This window comes from Xyrauchen texanus, chromosome 32, assembly GCF_025860055.1.
Source record: "Xyrauchen texanus isolate HMW12.3.18 chromosome 32, RBS_HiC_50CHRs, whole genome shotgun sequence".
Lineage (NCBI taxonomy): Eukaryota > Metazoa > Chordata > Actinopteri > Cypriniformes > Catostomidae > Xyrauchen > Xyrauchen texanus.
The window spans coordinates 25,908,440-25,922,973 of record NC_068307.1 but is presented as its reverse complement, the minus strand read 5'-3'; the positions used below and the strand labels follow the sequence as shown (position 1 = coordinate 25,922,973).

Genomic DNA, 14,534 nt, shown 5'->3' with positions numbered 1-14,534 from the left:
CATTTGAAGCCAGTTTATGAATTGTCTAAATGCTTTACTTGTCTGCTGCCACAACATACACTCACTAGGCACTTAATTAGGAACACTTTGGTCAGGTTTGGGGAGTAATGGAATACATGTAACGGGATTATGTATTTAAAATACAAAATATTAGTAACTGTGTTCCACTACAGTTCCAGTTTAAATCATTGTTAATCAGAATACAGGTGCATTCAAAAAGTATTTTGATTACTGAAGAGATTACATTGCATTTTATTGTCATTGGTTTCATTTAATGTTTAGGCTATTCAGTTGATAACATTTATCCATATAAATGTCATCTGAGGAGCTTTCGAAAAGCAGTGAAACACTCTTAAGATGTGTTACATTCATATAAGCTCATACTTTTGTGAGTGAAAAGGTGGATATGATCTCACTGAGGAATTTTCCCTTTGGAGCTTAATAGAGAAGCTATAACACATTTCTACAGTTTAACAAAGAAACAGTAAAAAATGCTTTGACAGATGAAACATAAATCCAATAAGCACACGATTACTTGCCTTGTCAATGTTTATGAAGTTAGGTTATTTTTACAAGAAATGCTAACAAATGTAGCCTTTAACATCATATAGAAAGCTACAACCAATATATCTATGACGAAAATTCACTTTGGAGCATAACTTTTTTTCTCTAGTAAGACCTTTGATATCATAGCAAAGATGTACTGCAAAAATCTTATTCCTTTTTTTTTTCTCCCAATTTGGAAAGCCCAATTCCCAATAAGGATGCAACTAAAGATTATATTGATAATCGATTAATCTAACAATTATTAGAACGATTAATCATTAGCTCTTATCCGATTATTCTGCTTGTGTCCCGACTTAAAAGGTTGTATTAAACATGCTTACTAACAATAAAGATTAATAAAATAATCTTTTAAAAATACCTCTAAATGACATTCACTGAATTAAATGGGGAAAATCTTTTTTTATTAAGTTTAATTCAGTAAAGAAATTCAATGCAAAAAAATCCTATTGTTATCAATTGTTTTTGTCTTGTTTTCCATTTAAAAATGTCTAAAAATACTTAACAAGATACATTTAATTGAGAAGCAACATATAAGATATTTAGACTTGCTTTAAGATAATGCATCTTAAATATAAAGTAAGTGTATTTTGTATATGAGTGCATTTCTTACTTGGTTATACTTCTGTGTTTTGTAAAGACAAAATATACTTGTATTCAAGATCTATTCTCTAAAAGCAAGTCTAAATATCTTAAATGCAGCTTTTCAGATGAATGCATCTTTTTTAAAAGACTCTACCCTCCCTAGCAACCGGGCCAATTTGGTTGCTTAGGAGACCCGATTGGAGTCACTCAGCAAGCCCTGGGATTCAAACTAGTGAACTTCAGGTGTGGTAGCCAGCGTCTTTATCACTGAGCTACACAGGTCCCGCAAAAACCTTATTCTTAATGAGAAAAAAAATCCTTAAAGCAAGATAAATTTAAGTGCATTTTCTTACTTTATTTACTTGTTTATTGTCAAAACAAGTGAAAAATGTGCCAGTACTGAAGTAGAAATCCAAAGTATTTAGATTACATTACTGACTTTGAGTAATTAATGGAATACGTTACAAATTACATTTTACAGCATGTATTCTGTAATATGTAGCGGAATACTTTTTAAATGTATCCTTCCCAACCCTGACTATGGTTAATTCAATTCTAATCGATTGGCAGTCCATCTTAAAAACAATCATTCAAAATACTGATGTTCATGAATGGAACACCACTAGTTTGAACCAGGTTATGACTGCAATGTAGAGACCGGAGCTGTGCGTGATGCTTTGGCTTCTTTTGGAACAATTTTCGCTGGTGGTGAAGAAATGTACGAACTGACTGATTGATTGGGAAAGGAATAGTGTACCTCTCCTCAACAAGATACATGATTTGAGTCATAATTCCCATCTGTAGCACCAACACATTTGTTCAAATCCCTAACCCCAAGTGTGATATTAATAGTGAAGCATGCCTTAAATACCACTAATAATGGTGAATAAGCAGGGTTGATCAAATCCTTGACCTAGTTCACTTAAATTAAGACATGGGAGGTAATGACATGATAAACAGACTTGAGATTGTAATTAAGTCTGGATTAATCAGAGTTTAGTATTATATATTTTTCCTTAATGAGTTGTGTTGTCTCTTCCACAGAATAGAATCATTAAGGTGATGCTGCAACTTTCATGTGATGTTGGTCTACCTCAAACCACTCAACATAAAAATGAGAAGCAGGATTCAACTTAGTCTCATCAGATCATGGAACAGTCCTCTAAATTGCTGTTCCTTTTAAGCCTTTGGGCAAACTTATTCTGAAATGTGAATAGTTTTTCAACGACAGCTGTCTTCCTGTCACTCTTTTTAATAAGCAACTTCACTGTGTTTTTTATTCGGTGACCCAATTTTATTTTGATTTGGGGAGTCAATGTGATTACAAATCAATTACTTTTCGATCCATGTTAATAAAATAGACCATGGTTCCAAACAATAACAACACACAATCTCTGGAGGAAACAATCAGTGAATTATGAAGTAGTAGTAACTTACAGCTCCAAAGTACGGGGCCTGATGCACAACTCCTGTACCATCATCATCACGCACATAGTTATCCACGACAACAGAGAACGCTCCTTTCTCCTCACACTGGACACAAAACAGGAAAAATCATAATGAATGTTAGGTTTCACAAGAATGATTAATGGATTAGTGCCTTTAGGGCTCTCACGATTATGAAATTTGGCTGACGATTAATTGTCAAACAAATAATTGTGATTATGACGACTACTTCTATTTTAAATAATAAAATAGGTATATGTGACTTCCTTTTAAGGCTTTAAAAAGTTATGAATGACATTTTTTACACATATATATATATATATATATATATACATACATACATACATACACATACACACACAGGCAGCCAAAAGGTTGGAATAATGTACAGATTTTGCTGTTTCGGAAGTTAATTGGTACTTTAATTCACGTCAGTCAATCATTGTTTTTGAGGAATGAAGGCTTTAAAAGATTTCATACAGAGGTGTACAGTACACTACAGTCTTCAAGGACAACAGGCTCCAACAAGGACAGAAAGAGATGTGGAAGGCCAGATGTAATAATTAAACAAGAGGATAAGTACATCAGAGTCTCTAGTTTGAGAAATAGACACCACCCATGTCCTCAGCTGACAGCTTCATTGAATTCTACATGCTCAACACCAGTTTCATGTACAACAGTAAAGAGAAGACTCAGGGGTGCATGCCTTATCGGAAGAATTGCACAAAAATAGCCACTTTTGAAACGGAAAAGGTTAGAGTGGGCAAAGAAACAGACATTGGACAACAGATAATTGGAAAAGAGTGTTATGGATCTTAACCCCATTGAGCTTTTGTGGGATCAGCTAGACTGTAAGGTGCGTGAGAAGTGCCCGACAAGACAGCCACATCTATGGTAAGTGCTAAAGGATGTGTGGGGTGAAATGTCACCCGAGTATCTGGACAATTTGACAGCTAGAATGCCTAGGATCTGCAAAGCTGTCATTGCTGCACGTCGAGAATTTTGATGAGAACTGTTTGAAGAAGTTTAAGAATTTCTGAATTGTTATGGTAATTTTTCACATTATTAATGTCCTGACTATACATTGTGATCAGTTGAATGCCACTTTAGTGAATATAAGTACCAATTTCTTTCCATAGGAGCAAAATCTGCACTTTATTCCAAACTTTTGGCAGCCAATGTATATTATACAATAGAAAAATATTTTGGTCCTAATTTCTTCACTTTCAAACATTATTTTAATGCTCTATGATTAAACCCGCAAGCCCTTGTTTCTCATGAAGCAAAACCTTGGAGATTTAATTTCATTATTTTAACAATCCACAGAAATAGAGTAATCATCCTCCTCTGTCACTGCATGTCAAAGACAGCATATACAAACCAGGAACATTTGCCATTACACAATCATTTAAAGTGAAACCTGATCGCTTTCTCTCGAATTAAAAACCCTTACAAGAACCTGGTTGCATAAGTGTGCACACCCTCTTATAACTGGGGATGTGGCTGTGTTCAGAATTAACCAATCACATTCAAACTCATGTTAAATAGAAGTCATTACACACCTGCCATCATTTAAAGTGAATCACAAATAAAGTTCAGCTGTTCTAGTAGGATTTTCCTGACATTTTCTTAGTTGCATCTCAGAGCAAAAGCCATGGTGCGCAGAGAGCTTCTAAAGCATCAGAGGGATCTCATTGTTGAAAGATATCAGTCAGGAGAAGGGTACAAAAGAATTTCCAAAGCATTAGATATACCATGGAACACAGTGAAGACGGTCATCATCAAGTGGAGAAAATATGGCACAACAGAGACATTAACAAGAACTGGATGTCCCTCCAAAATTGATGAAAAGACGAGAAGAAAACAGGTCAGGGAGGCTTCCAAGAGGCCTACAGCAACATTAAAGGAACTGCAGGAATTTCTGTCAAGTACTGGCTGTGTGCTACATGTGACAATCTCCAGTGTTCTTCATATGAATGGGCTACGGGTAGGGTGGCAAGACAGAAGCCTTTTCTTACAAAGAAAAACATCCAAGCCCGGCTGAAATTTGCAAAAACAAACATCAAGTCTCCCAAAAGCACGTGGGAAAATGTGTTATGGTCTGATGAAAAAAAGGTTGAACTTTTTGGCCATAATTCCAAAAGGTATGTTTGGCGCAAAAACAACACTGCACATCACCCAAAGAACACCATACCCACAGTAAAGCATGGTGGTGGCAGCATCATGCTTTGGGACTGTTTTTCTTCAGCTGGAACCGGGGCCTTAGTCAGGGTGGAGGGAATTATGAGTAAATACCAGGCAATTTTGGCAAAAAACCTTCAGGCGTCCGTTAGAAAGCTGAAGAGGAAGTTCACCTTTCAGCATGACAACGACCCAAAACACACATCCAAATCCACAAAAGCATGGCTTCACCAGAAGAAGATGAACATTTTGGAATGGCCCAGCCAGAGCCCAGACCTGAATCCAATTGAACATCTGTGGGGTGATCTGAAGAGGGCTCTGCACAGGAGATGTCCTCACAATCTGACAGATTTGGAGCGCTTTTGCAAAGAAGAGTGGGCAAATATTGCCACATCAAGATGTGCCATGCTAATAGACTCCTACCCAAAAAGTCTGAGTGCTGTAATAAAAATCAAAAGGTGCTTCAATAAAGTATTAGTTTAAGGGTGTGCACACCTATGAAACCAGGTTATTGTGAGCCACCCCCCAAAGATTTCAGTTTGTTTTTCAATTGAATTGTTCACGTTATGTCACATTAAAGATGGAAAAAGTTCTGACATGATTTATCTTTTTCTCATTCTTTTACATCACAAGAACCTGGCATTTTAACAGGGGTGTGTAGACTTTTTATATCCACTGTATGTTTCATTTCACACACATTCATTTCATGTTTCACTGTACGAAACTCTGTAAAAGCTGTAAAAGGTCTTTGCACCTGAATTTCTGGAGTTTGTGCATTTTTAACCTGGTAAGCAATAAGATTGTGGATTGTGGTAGTATATAGATAGTCTGGGGGTAGAACAGAAATAAAAGTTCAATGTATCTTTCATTCCTTTAGTGTTCAAGGTTTCAATTATTAAACCTTCTGGTTTAATAATGCATTTAACCCCCCGAATGGTGTAACCAAATTTTGAGGCAATTGTAATCCAATTATTTTATTTTTTATTATTATTGCTTTGGTTAAGTGCCCCATATTTATCAGACTTTAACCCTTACAGTCAGATGAACTTGACAGCACAGCGATTGAAAATTCAAGGGCATCATGTCACAAAAGGAGGACATTTATGAATACCTTCACCAAAAAAAAGGAAGTGATTTTTAAGGTTTTAGGGCTCCAATGCACCACGATCAAAGCTATATTTTCCAAATGTAAAAATTATTTCCAAGTTTGGAATAGTTACTAATCTTCAAATGAGTGGCTTTCCTGCCAAAATCTTTTCAGGAGAAAGATGCAAAATTAGGTTAACGAATTTATATTTCTGATAACAACTGCACATCAGGGATATCAGACCTGCCATATGGTTATTGCGTCATCTTTCCTACTTTACGTATCACTCTGTGATCTCTAATACAATCAATTAAACTTAAATGTTTCATGTCTATTTATAATTTATTTGACAAGTAATTTTGTAATGAGCAGCATAATGGGCAATCAGATGGTAATTTTCGCAAAATGAAGACCAAAAGAACTCCCGCCCGTGCAAGGGAGAGGGGGAAATTAGCGGTTTCTAGGTTCTCTGCAGGTTCTTTACACATAATAACATTTCATGTACATTTTTACATTTATTTTGTAAGTAGCCATGTAATAATAGGGATTATGTACAGTCAGGCTGTCATAATTGCAAAATAAACTCCTTCTGGGTGATAATGAACCTGATCATCCTTTTGGGGTTTATTTTGCGATAACGACTGACTGACTGTGCATGCAAGAATATAGAAAATCAGAAAGTGAGTAGACACTTTTAATGTACTGAATATTTATTAATCAAAATAAAATATGAAGATAATTAAGCTTAAGATATCTTGAAAATACAAGTTTTTCTTGAGATAAAAAAACCTCAACCTGGAATCACTGTACTGTTCTAGGATAAAGTCCTTATATCGCAAATGAATCAGCTCTGCATATGTATGCAGAAAAAAATTCTTACAGCTATATATTTAGCACTATTTGAAGACATTTCTTTTGCATTACATTGCTTTTTTGCCTTTTGTGTTCAGTTATGTCTGTCTGCGCGAGAACAACATGAGAAATGTGCAGTTTAGAGGGAACATTGAATGAGACAACATATGTTTAGGTCCAATCTCTGTTTTTAACTAATGTAAAAAAAATCAATCAATCAAATGGTCTGAGAGTATAAATCAAGTGAGTGATTACACTATTTACCTTAATGAAGTACTCGAAAAGAGGCTTGTATTTCTTCCCTTTCAGGGTCTTGCCAGAAAATCTATAAGACAAAAACAAACTTTATCAACACTGAACTAGAAGAGTTAGAGGAAAAATTTTAAATATTTTCAATAAATGATAATGGCACCAAAAGGCACTTTGTTTCACAACTTCACTGTATTTGACTTTGACCTTTTTAAAATGCAAAAATTTCCAAGGGTCTAAGATTGATCAATACAGATAAAAAACAAAGGAGGAATTAAATAGCTTAAACAGCATTACCAAATGGAATTGTTAAAATAATCACATCTTCCATTGGTTGAACAAACAGATAGTCCTGCCCCACACTCACGCCACAGTTCGAACTAATGTAGATGGGCTAGACAGGCCACTCAAACAAAGACCCCATTTATACCTGGTATTGAGTCTGATCCGATCACATGTGGTCAGGCAAGACACATCGATGTTTACACCTGGTCGCTTAAATTGTGCTTAGAATTAGCACTCATGAAAACTGGATAAGACATAGCGCATGGTTGTTGCACATATCACATGTGGTCAGGCGAGACACATCGCTGTTTACACCTGGTCTCTTAAATTGCATTTAGAATTAGCACTCATGAAAATTGGATAAGACAATGCGCATGGTTTTTGCACATATCGCTGTACCTAGACCCTTGGAAAAAAGGAGGCGGCGAGAACCGGCTTTTCAATATAAATAATAGTTTAATAATAAACTTAAAAGACAACAAACACACACATGACGGACATGTCCGTTAACGATCTCTCTCTCCCGCACGATCCTCTGCAGTCGACCTTTATCCCTCACGGAGGCTTAATTAGCCTAATACGGGACCGGGTGTGTAGGATCACGACCCGGCCCCGCCCTCTGTACTGCCACATTATATTAAGTAAATTTCACATAAAACATGAATTTAAAAAAAAAAGAATATAAAAAAAAAAGATTGTATTTTAAATGGCATATTGCAGTTTTTTTCTTATTTCTGATTAGTAATAACATTAATTATTTGCACATGAAGAAATTGTTAATATATTAGGAAGAAGGAAATAACAGTACACACAGTAGTCCAGCAACCATGGATGGCATGAGCACATTAGTTTTCTTAGTGTTTTCTCCAAAAAGACCAAATCAAACCAATTGTACATACAGTGCACAGTGAAAATGACATTAAATTATAGCACACTTGAAGCACTTTTACACTGAAGTTGCACTCACGCGCCCGTGCGGATCCAGGGCGAGCAGTAATGTCCTACATTTTAAACAGCCTGGATCGCCTGCTTGGATTGTCACGGACTGCCTGTCATGATTTCTGAACCAGAAGACCTTTTGATCCTGATCCTAACGTTTTAATTCGGGCTGACAGAACACGCACTTCAGAGGAAGATATTAGATGAGCGCTCAACAGGGAGAAAATGCAGGATCTGTTCAAACTAGATATGCACATAATTGCAGGCGGTATATAATAGAAGTTTTATTGATATTTGCCATATTATCATTAGACAAGACGGTGAAAAAATTACCGAGAACTGTTGAGGAGAGAGGGGGGAAATAAAACAGGCTAGGACTTTAACTATGAGCTCAAACAGTTCACATGCAAACAGAAAATTCCTAGCACCCTCACACCCTTAGGAAACAAATGGGCAAATTTATTGGCTAATGCTGATAATTAAAAATTCGAAATATCGGTTGATTTATTGGCCTCACTGATAAATCGGTCAGCCACTATTATACATACATTTTCTTGAATTGACTCTTTCTTACCATTAGGATGGATTAAAATAGTCATGCAGAATAATAGCTAGATTAGTTAGGATTGTTTTTAGCAATGCAAAATATATTGATGACCATATCGGCATCGGCCAACATCAGCTTTTCTTATTATCGTATTGGTCTGAATCTGCCAAAAGGTGGTAACATCAGGGCAATCGCCCCCATAAAAAAAAATAGAGAATGGTGAATTATGGCAGTCAGAAGAGAAAAAGATGCCAAATTTAAAGTGTTTGATATTTTTTTCTTCTTTTATGAATGCAAAGTAAATAAAAGTAAAAAATTGTGTTATGAATTTACACACACAAATGATTGCTAGATTTATGCTGCTAAATAAGCCAGAAATATGTCATCACAGACTGTGAATGCTTTTTTTTGTTTGCTTTTTTTATGAATGCCAGGTAAATATAACACAAAGAATAATGTTTTGCACTGAATTTAAAATATGTTTTTTCTGCTATACATAATCTGTGTAATCTATAGGTGTAATCTGTAATTTCAGTTGAAGCACAAACTAAACCTAGGCAAGTTCACTATGCAACAGTTCTTCATAGGCTGATAACCTTTATAAATAAGCACGTTTCTTTACAGTAATTTCAAAGTTAAATGGGCACATTTCAGTTCTATTGCACCACATAACTGACCTGTGGATGGCTTGTACCAGTATTCAAAGGGTGGCAAATCTTAATTAAAGAAAGGACTGAGAAAATATAATTGTTAAATGGGCCTATGGCCAAGAGGATGTGATGCCATTGCTTGGTTTGCATCCTCTTCCAATACAACCACAACCCCAAACTTACTTGTCCAGGATGGTGTATTCACTGTCAGATTTGAAAAGAGCAATCAGTCTGGCCTCCATCATAATGTAGATCTTCTCTGAGCTGTTATCTGAATGACAGAGACAGAAGTCATCGTCAGGCAAAGATTATCATACTCCAATATCTCAGGAAAAGCACATGATCAACAAACTCATTCAGCATGAAGGTACGTTCACATTTACCTTCGCACTATGAAATTCCACAGATGAAATACAGTATACAATATGTCAATAGGAATCTGCGCAATCTTGAATTTTGTGCAATGGTCTTCTGTTGGCAAATAATTTCCCCTCGCAAAATTTTGTTTAGGGTTAAAATTTGGTTAACTTGGGCAAGTGAATTTGCCGCATTGACCAATAGGAAGTTGCTTGGTTTGGCAGTGTCCTCTGTGTGGGAAGTGCTTCGTACAGAGCTACACTGAGTATTCACAATGGACATTACTTTAGCAGTGAGTATCTTTTTAACTTCACTCAATTTCACCATGCAAAGGTAAATGTGACCAAACCTTCAGGCCAGGGTTTCAAGATGGCTTGCAAATATCAAGTTGGAACATCTAGTTGGAACATCTAGCTTGCATTGCCCCAATGGTAAGAACATTATTATATAATTTGTTTGAGGGACATGGACATGATAATTGCAGGGGTTTTCTATATGTTATTTTTAATATAATTATTCAGACTAAATTTGTGCCTTAAACTGGCAGAACAAATTTTTACCTGTAACTGATCAAAATCTTACTACACATATCACTGAACCTAAAAATTCAAGTTCAAATAGCTCATCAAAAGATTTTTAAATGACACATAACATCTTCAAATCACACTGAAGCTACACATCTTAAAACAAATCTAAACGGCTCAGATTTGCATTTCAGTGTTTCTGCAGCAGCATCTTGATGAAACCAAAACAGATTTAAATGAGATTGAAGCAATCTGTGAAATAATTGAGCATTTAATCAGCTCTGAATATACATTACATTACATTACATTTATACATTTGGCAGACGCTTTTATTCAAAGCGACTTACAGTGCACTTATTACAGGGACAATCCCCCCGGAGCAACCTGGATTAAGTGTCTTGCTCATGGACACAATGGTGGTGGTTGTGGGGATCGAACCAGTGACCTTCTTATTACCAGTTATGTGCTTTAGTCCACTACGCCACCACCACTCCAGAGATGAAGAAATAAACAGGAAGTAGAGAGAGAGAGAATGCAAGAACATCAATAAAAGATGGCACTTCCCCAGGGCAGGCTGTGAAATGATTGTGGAGAGATGTGCAACATTGGCACACAGTTTTCTGATGCTGCATTTGTATTCTGTGCATCTCTTGCATGCAGCAGAACCAAGCAGAGCTGAAACACACAGACTCACAGCGCCCCCTAACTGCCACTCCAGGACATTGTATCCTCAGGACAAACTAGGTCAAGTTTTTACTCTGGGATCTTTAGAGGAGATTCATTGCATTAATGCACATGTAAAAACAGAGCACAAGAACAATTTTTACATGGGAGCAATGAGTATGCTTTTTAAAGTGACCTGATTTGAGATTCTTCAACCAACGTCTCCCATGCTGTATCAGGATGGAGAAAGGTGGAGACTTTTTGGGTGAAGGACTTCTATTTATCACTTATGCTTTTTATTGAGTTCTAGAAAATATGACATGTTACCAACTGGTATTACGATCCATCTCAGGTGACCTGATCACAAGTGGTCAGGCGAGACACATCACCTTTTACATCTGGTCGCAATATGCATCTAAAATGGGTCTCCAGTGACAATTTGTGTTCGGATTTCAAGGACTGCAAACATTACTGACTGTGTCAGTGTATTACAGCATGATGATCCTAAAGTTTATTAATTTATCTGTGATAGAACACAAACTGTAGCTATAAACTGCTTTATTGCCAAGTATGCTTACACATACAAAGAATTTGTATAATAATATATATACACATGTACAAATACAAATCTGTTATATACAGTGGGTACGGAAAGTATTCAGACCCCCTTAAATTTTTCACTCTTTGTTATATTGCAGCCATTTGCTAAAATCATTTAAGTTCATTTTTTTTCCTCATTATTTTACACACAGCACCCCATATTGACAGAAAAACACAGAATTGTTGACATTTTTGCACATTTATTAAAAAAGAAAAACTGAAATATCACATGGTCCTAAGTATTTAGACCCTTTGCTGTGACACTCATATATTTAACTCAGGTGCTGTCCAATTCTTCTGATCATCCTTGAGATGGTTCTACACCTTCAATTGAGTCCAGCTGTGTTTGATTATACTGATTGGACTTGATTAGGAAAGCCACACACCTGTCGACCTTACAGCTCACAGTGCATGTCAGAGCAAATGAGAATCATGAGGTAAAAGGAACTGCCTGAAGAGCTCAGAGACAGAATTGTGGCAAGGCACAGATCTGGCCAAGGTTACAAAAAAATTTCTGCTGCTCTTAAGGTTCATAAGAGCACAGTGGCCTCCATAATACTTAAATGGAAGACGTTTGGGACGACCAGAACCCTTCCTAGAGCTGGCCGTCCGGCCAAACTGAGCTATCGGGGGAGAAGAGCCTTGGTGAGAGAGGTAAAGAAGAACCCAAAGATCACTGTGGCTGAGCTCCAGAGATGCAGTCGGGAGATGGGAGAAAGTTGTAGTAAGCCAACCATCACTGCAGCCATCCACCAGTCGGGGCTTTATGGCAGAGTGGCCCGACGGAAGCCTCTCCTCAGCGCAAGACACATGAAAGCCCGCATGGAGTTTGCAAAAAACACATGAAGGACTCCAAGATGGTGATAAATAAGATTCTCTGGTCTGATGAGACCAAGATAGAAATGTTTGGCCTTAATTCTAAGCGGTATGTGTATAGAAAACCAGGCACTGCTCATCACCTGTCCAATACAGTCTCAACAGTGAAGCATGGTGGTGGCAGCATCATGCTGTGGGGGTGTTTTTCAGCTGCAGGGACAGGACGACTGGTTGCAATCGAGGGAAAGATGAATGCGGCCAAGTACAGGGATATCCTGGATGAAAACCTTCTCCAGAGTGCTCTGGACCTCAGACTGGGCCGAAGGTTCACCTTCCAACGAGACAATGACCCTAAGCATACCGCTAAAATAACGAAGGAGTGGCTTCACAAAAACTCCGTGACTGTTCTCGAATGGCCCAGCCAGAGCCCTGACTTAAACCCAATTGAGCATCTCTGGAGAGACCTGAAAATGGCTGTCCACCAACGTTTACCATCCAACCTGACAGAACTGGAGAGGATCTGCAAGGAGGAATGGCAGAGGATACCCAAATCCAGATGTGAAAAACTTGTTGCATCTTTCCCAAAAAGACTCATGGCTGTATTAGATCAAAAGGGTGCTTCTACTAAATACTGAACAAAGGGTCTGAATACTTAGGACCATGTGATATTTCAGTTTTTCTTTTTTAATAAATGTGCAAAAATGTCAACAATTCTGTGTTTTTCTGTCAATATGGGGTGCTGTGTGTACAATAATGAGGGGAAAAAAATGAACTTTAATGATTTTAGCAAATGCTGCAATATAACAAAGAGTGAAAAATTTAAGGGGGTCTGATTACTTTCCGTACCCACTGTATCAAGGGAATGTATGGCAGAAGAGGTAGGGTATGTTGGATAAATATAAATATACTAAGCTATGTATTACACATAATTATTGCTCAATGGGGCAGTTTTAACTGAGATGGATAGCCTGAGGGAAAAGCGGTTCCTGTGCCTGAAGGTTCTGTTACTCAGTGCTCTGTAGTGCCATCCACAATATAACTATTCAAAAAGGTAGTGGGCTGGGTGAGTGGGGTCCAGAGTGATTTTCCCAGCCCTTTTCCTCTTGAAGGGAGGGCAGGGGGCAACCAATAATCCTCTCAGCAGTCCAAACTGTCCTTTAAAGTCTTCTGATGTCTGATTTTGTAGCTGAACCAAACTAGACAGTTATTGAAGTGCAAAGGACAGACTCAATGCCTGCTGAGTAGAACTTTATCAGCAGCACCTGTGGCAGGTTGAACTTCCTAAGCTGACGAAGGAAATACAACCTCTGCTGGGCCTTTTTCACAATGGAGTCAATGTGGGTCACACACTTCAGGTTCTGAGATAGTAGTGCCCAGAAACCTGAATGACTCCACTTTTGCCACAGTGGTGTTTAGAATGGTGAGTGGGGTCAATGTTGGTGTGTTCCTCCTAAAGTTCACTATCATCTCTATTGTTTTGAGCATGTTCTTCTCCAGGTTGTTTTGACTGCACCAGTGGGCCAGCCGTTCAACCTCTCTTCTGTATACAGACTCATCATCATCTTGGATGAGGCCGATGACAGTAGAGTTGTCTGCAAACTTCAGAAGTTTGACAGAGGGGTCCTTGGTGATGCAGTTGTAGTATTATACATGCAGAAGAATTGAAACAACATGATTTGAATCTAGGATTTTCAACCTTTGCAATCCTGTAATTTTTCACAGTCATAAATTAAACAGCCCAGGCATCCTCATTGGTCAGAAAGGCCCCACAGACTGACCTCCTGATCTTCCACAGAGATTTAAAAGCAGACTTCTCTTTGAAAGGTTTCCAAAAGACCATCAGATTTGCACTCGAGAACTATACATTTTATCTTAATCAGGAACATTTTACACAGTCACAGTACTTTACCGATTTAGCCTTCTAAAATGTACAGAAAGCATTTAAATCCATGATTTATACAAGACCTAGTCTTGCTAGGTAATCCTGACAATTGCTTTGAACTGTGGTAACTTGTATAACTGACAAATTAATGATAATAGCATGATGTACCTCTTTAAAACCACCAATGTTGTATAACCCATGAATAAACCAGTATTATTTTGCAAGCAGGGATTTTCATGTTTTGTTACCTACACATATAATATCCATGAAAACATTCCTGAGAAAGCTTGTCACTCTCTACGGTTCA

At 37.4% G+C, this 14,534-nt stretch overlaps 1 protein-coding gene across 2 annotated transcripts in view; it reads right to left on the bottom strand.

Annotated features, from left to right (window-relative positions):
* LOC127625691 (isoleucine--tRNA ligase, cytoplasmic-like) overlaps window positions 1–14,534 on the bottom strand; it is a 210,136-nt gene that overhangs the window by 148,339 nt on the left and 47,263 nt on the right. For both annotated transcript variants that reach the window (XM_052101027.1, XM_052101029.1), the window contains exons 8-10: window positions 9,569–9,656; window positions 6,980–7,040; window positions 2,587–2,682 (exon numbers count right to left, since the gene is read on the bottom strand). In XM_052101027.1, coding sequence (XP_051956987.1) covers window positions 2,587–2,682; window positions 6,980–7,040; window positions 9,569–9,656 — 245 coding nt within the window. The remainder of the gene's footprint in view (window positions 1–2,586; window positions 2,683–6,979; window positions 7,041–9,568; window positions 9,657–14,534) is intronic.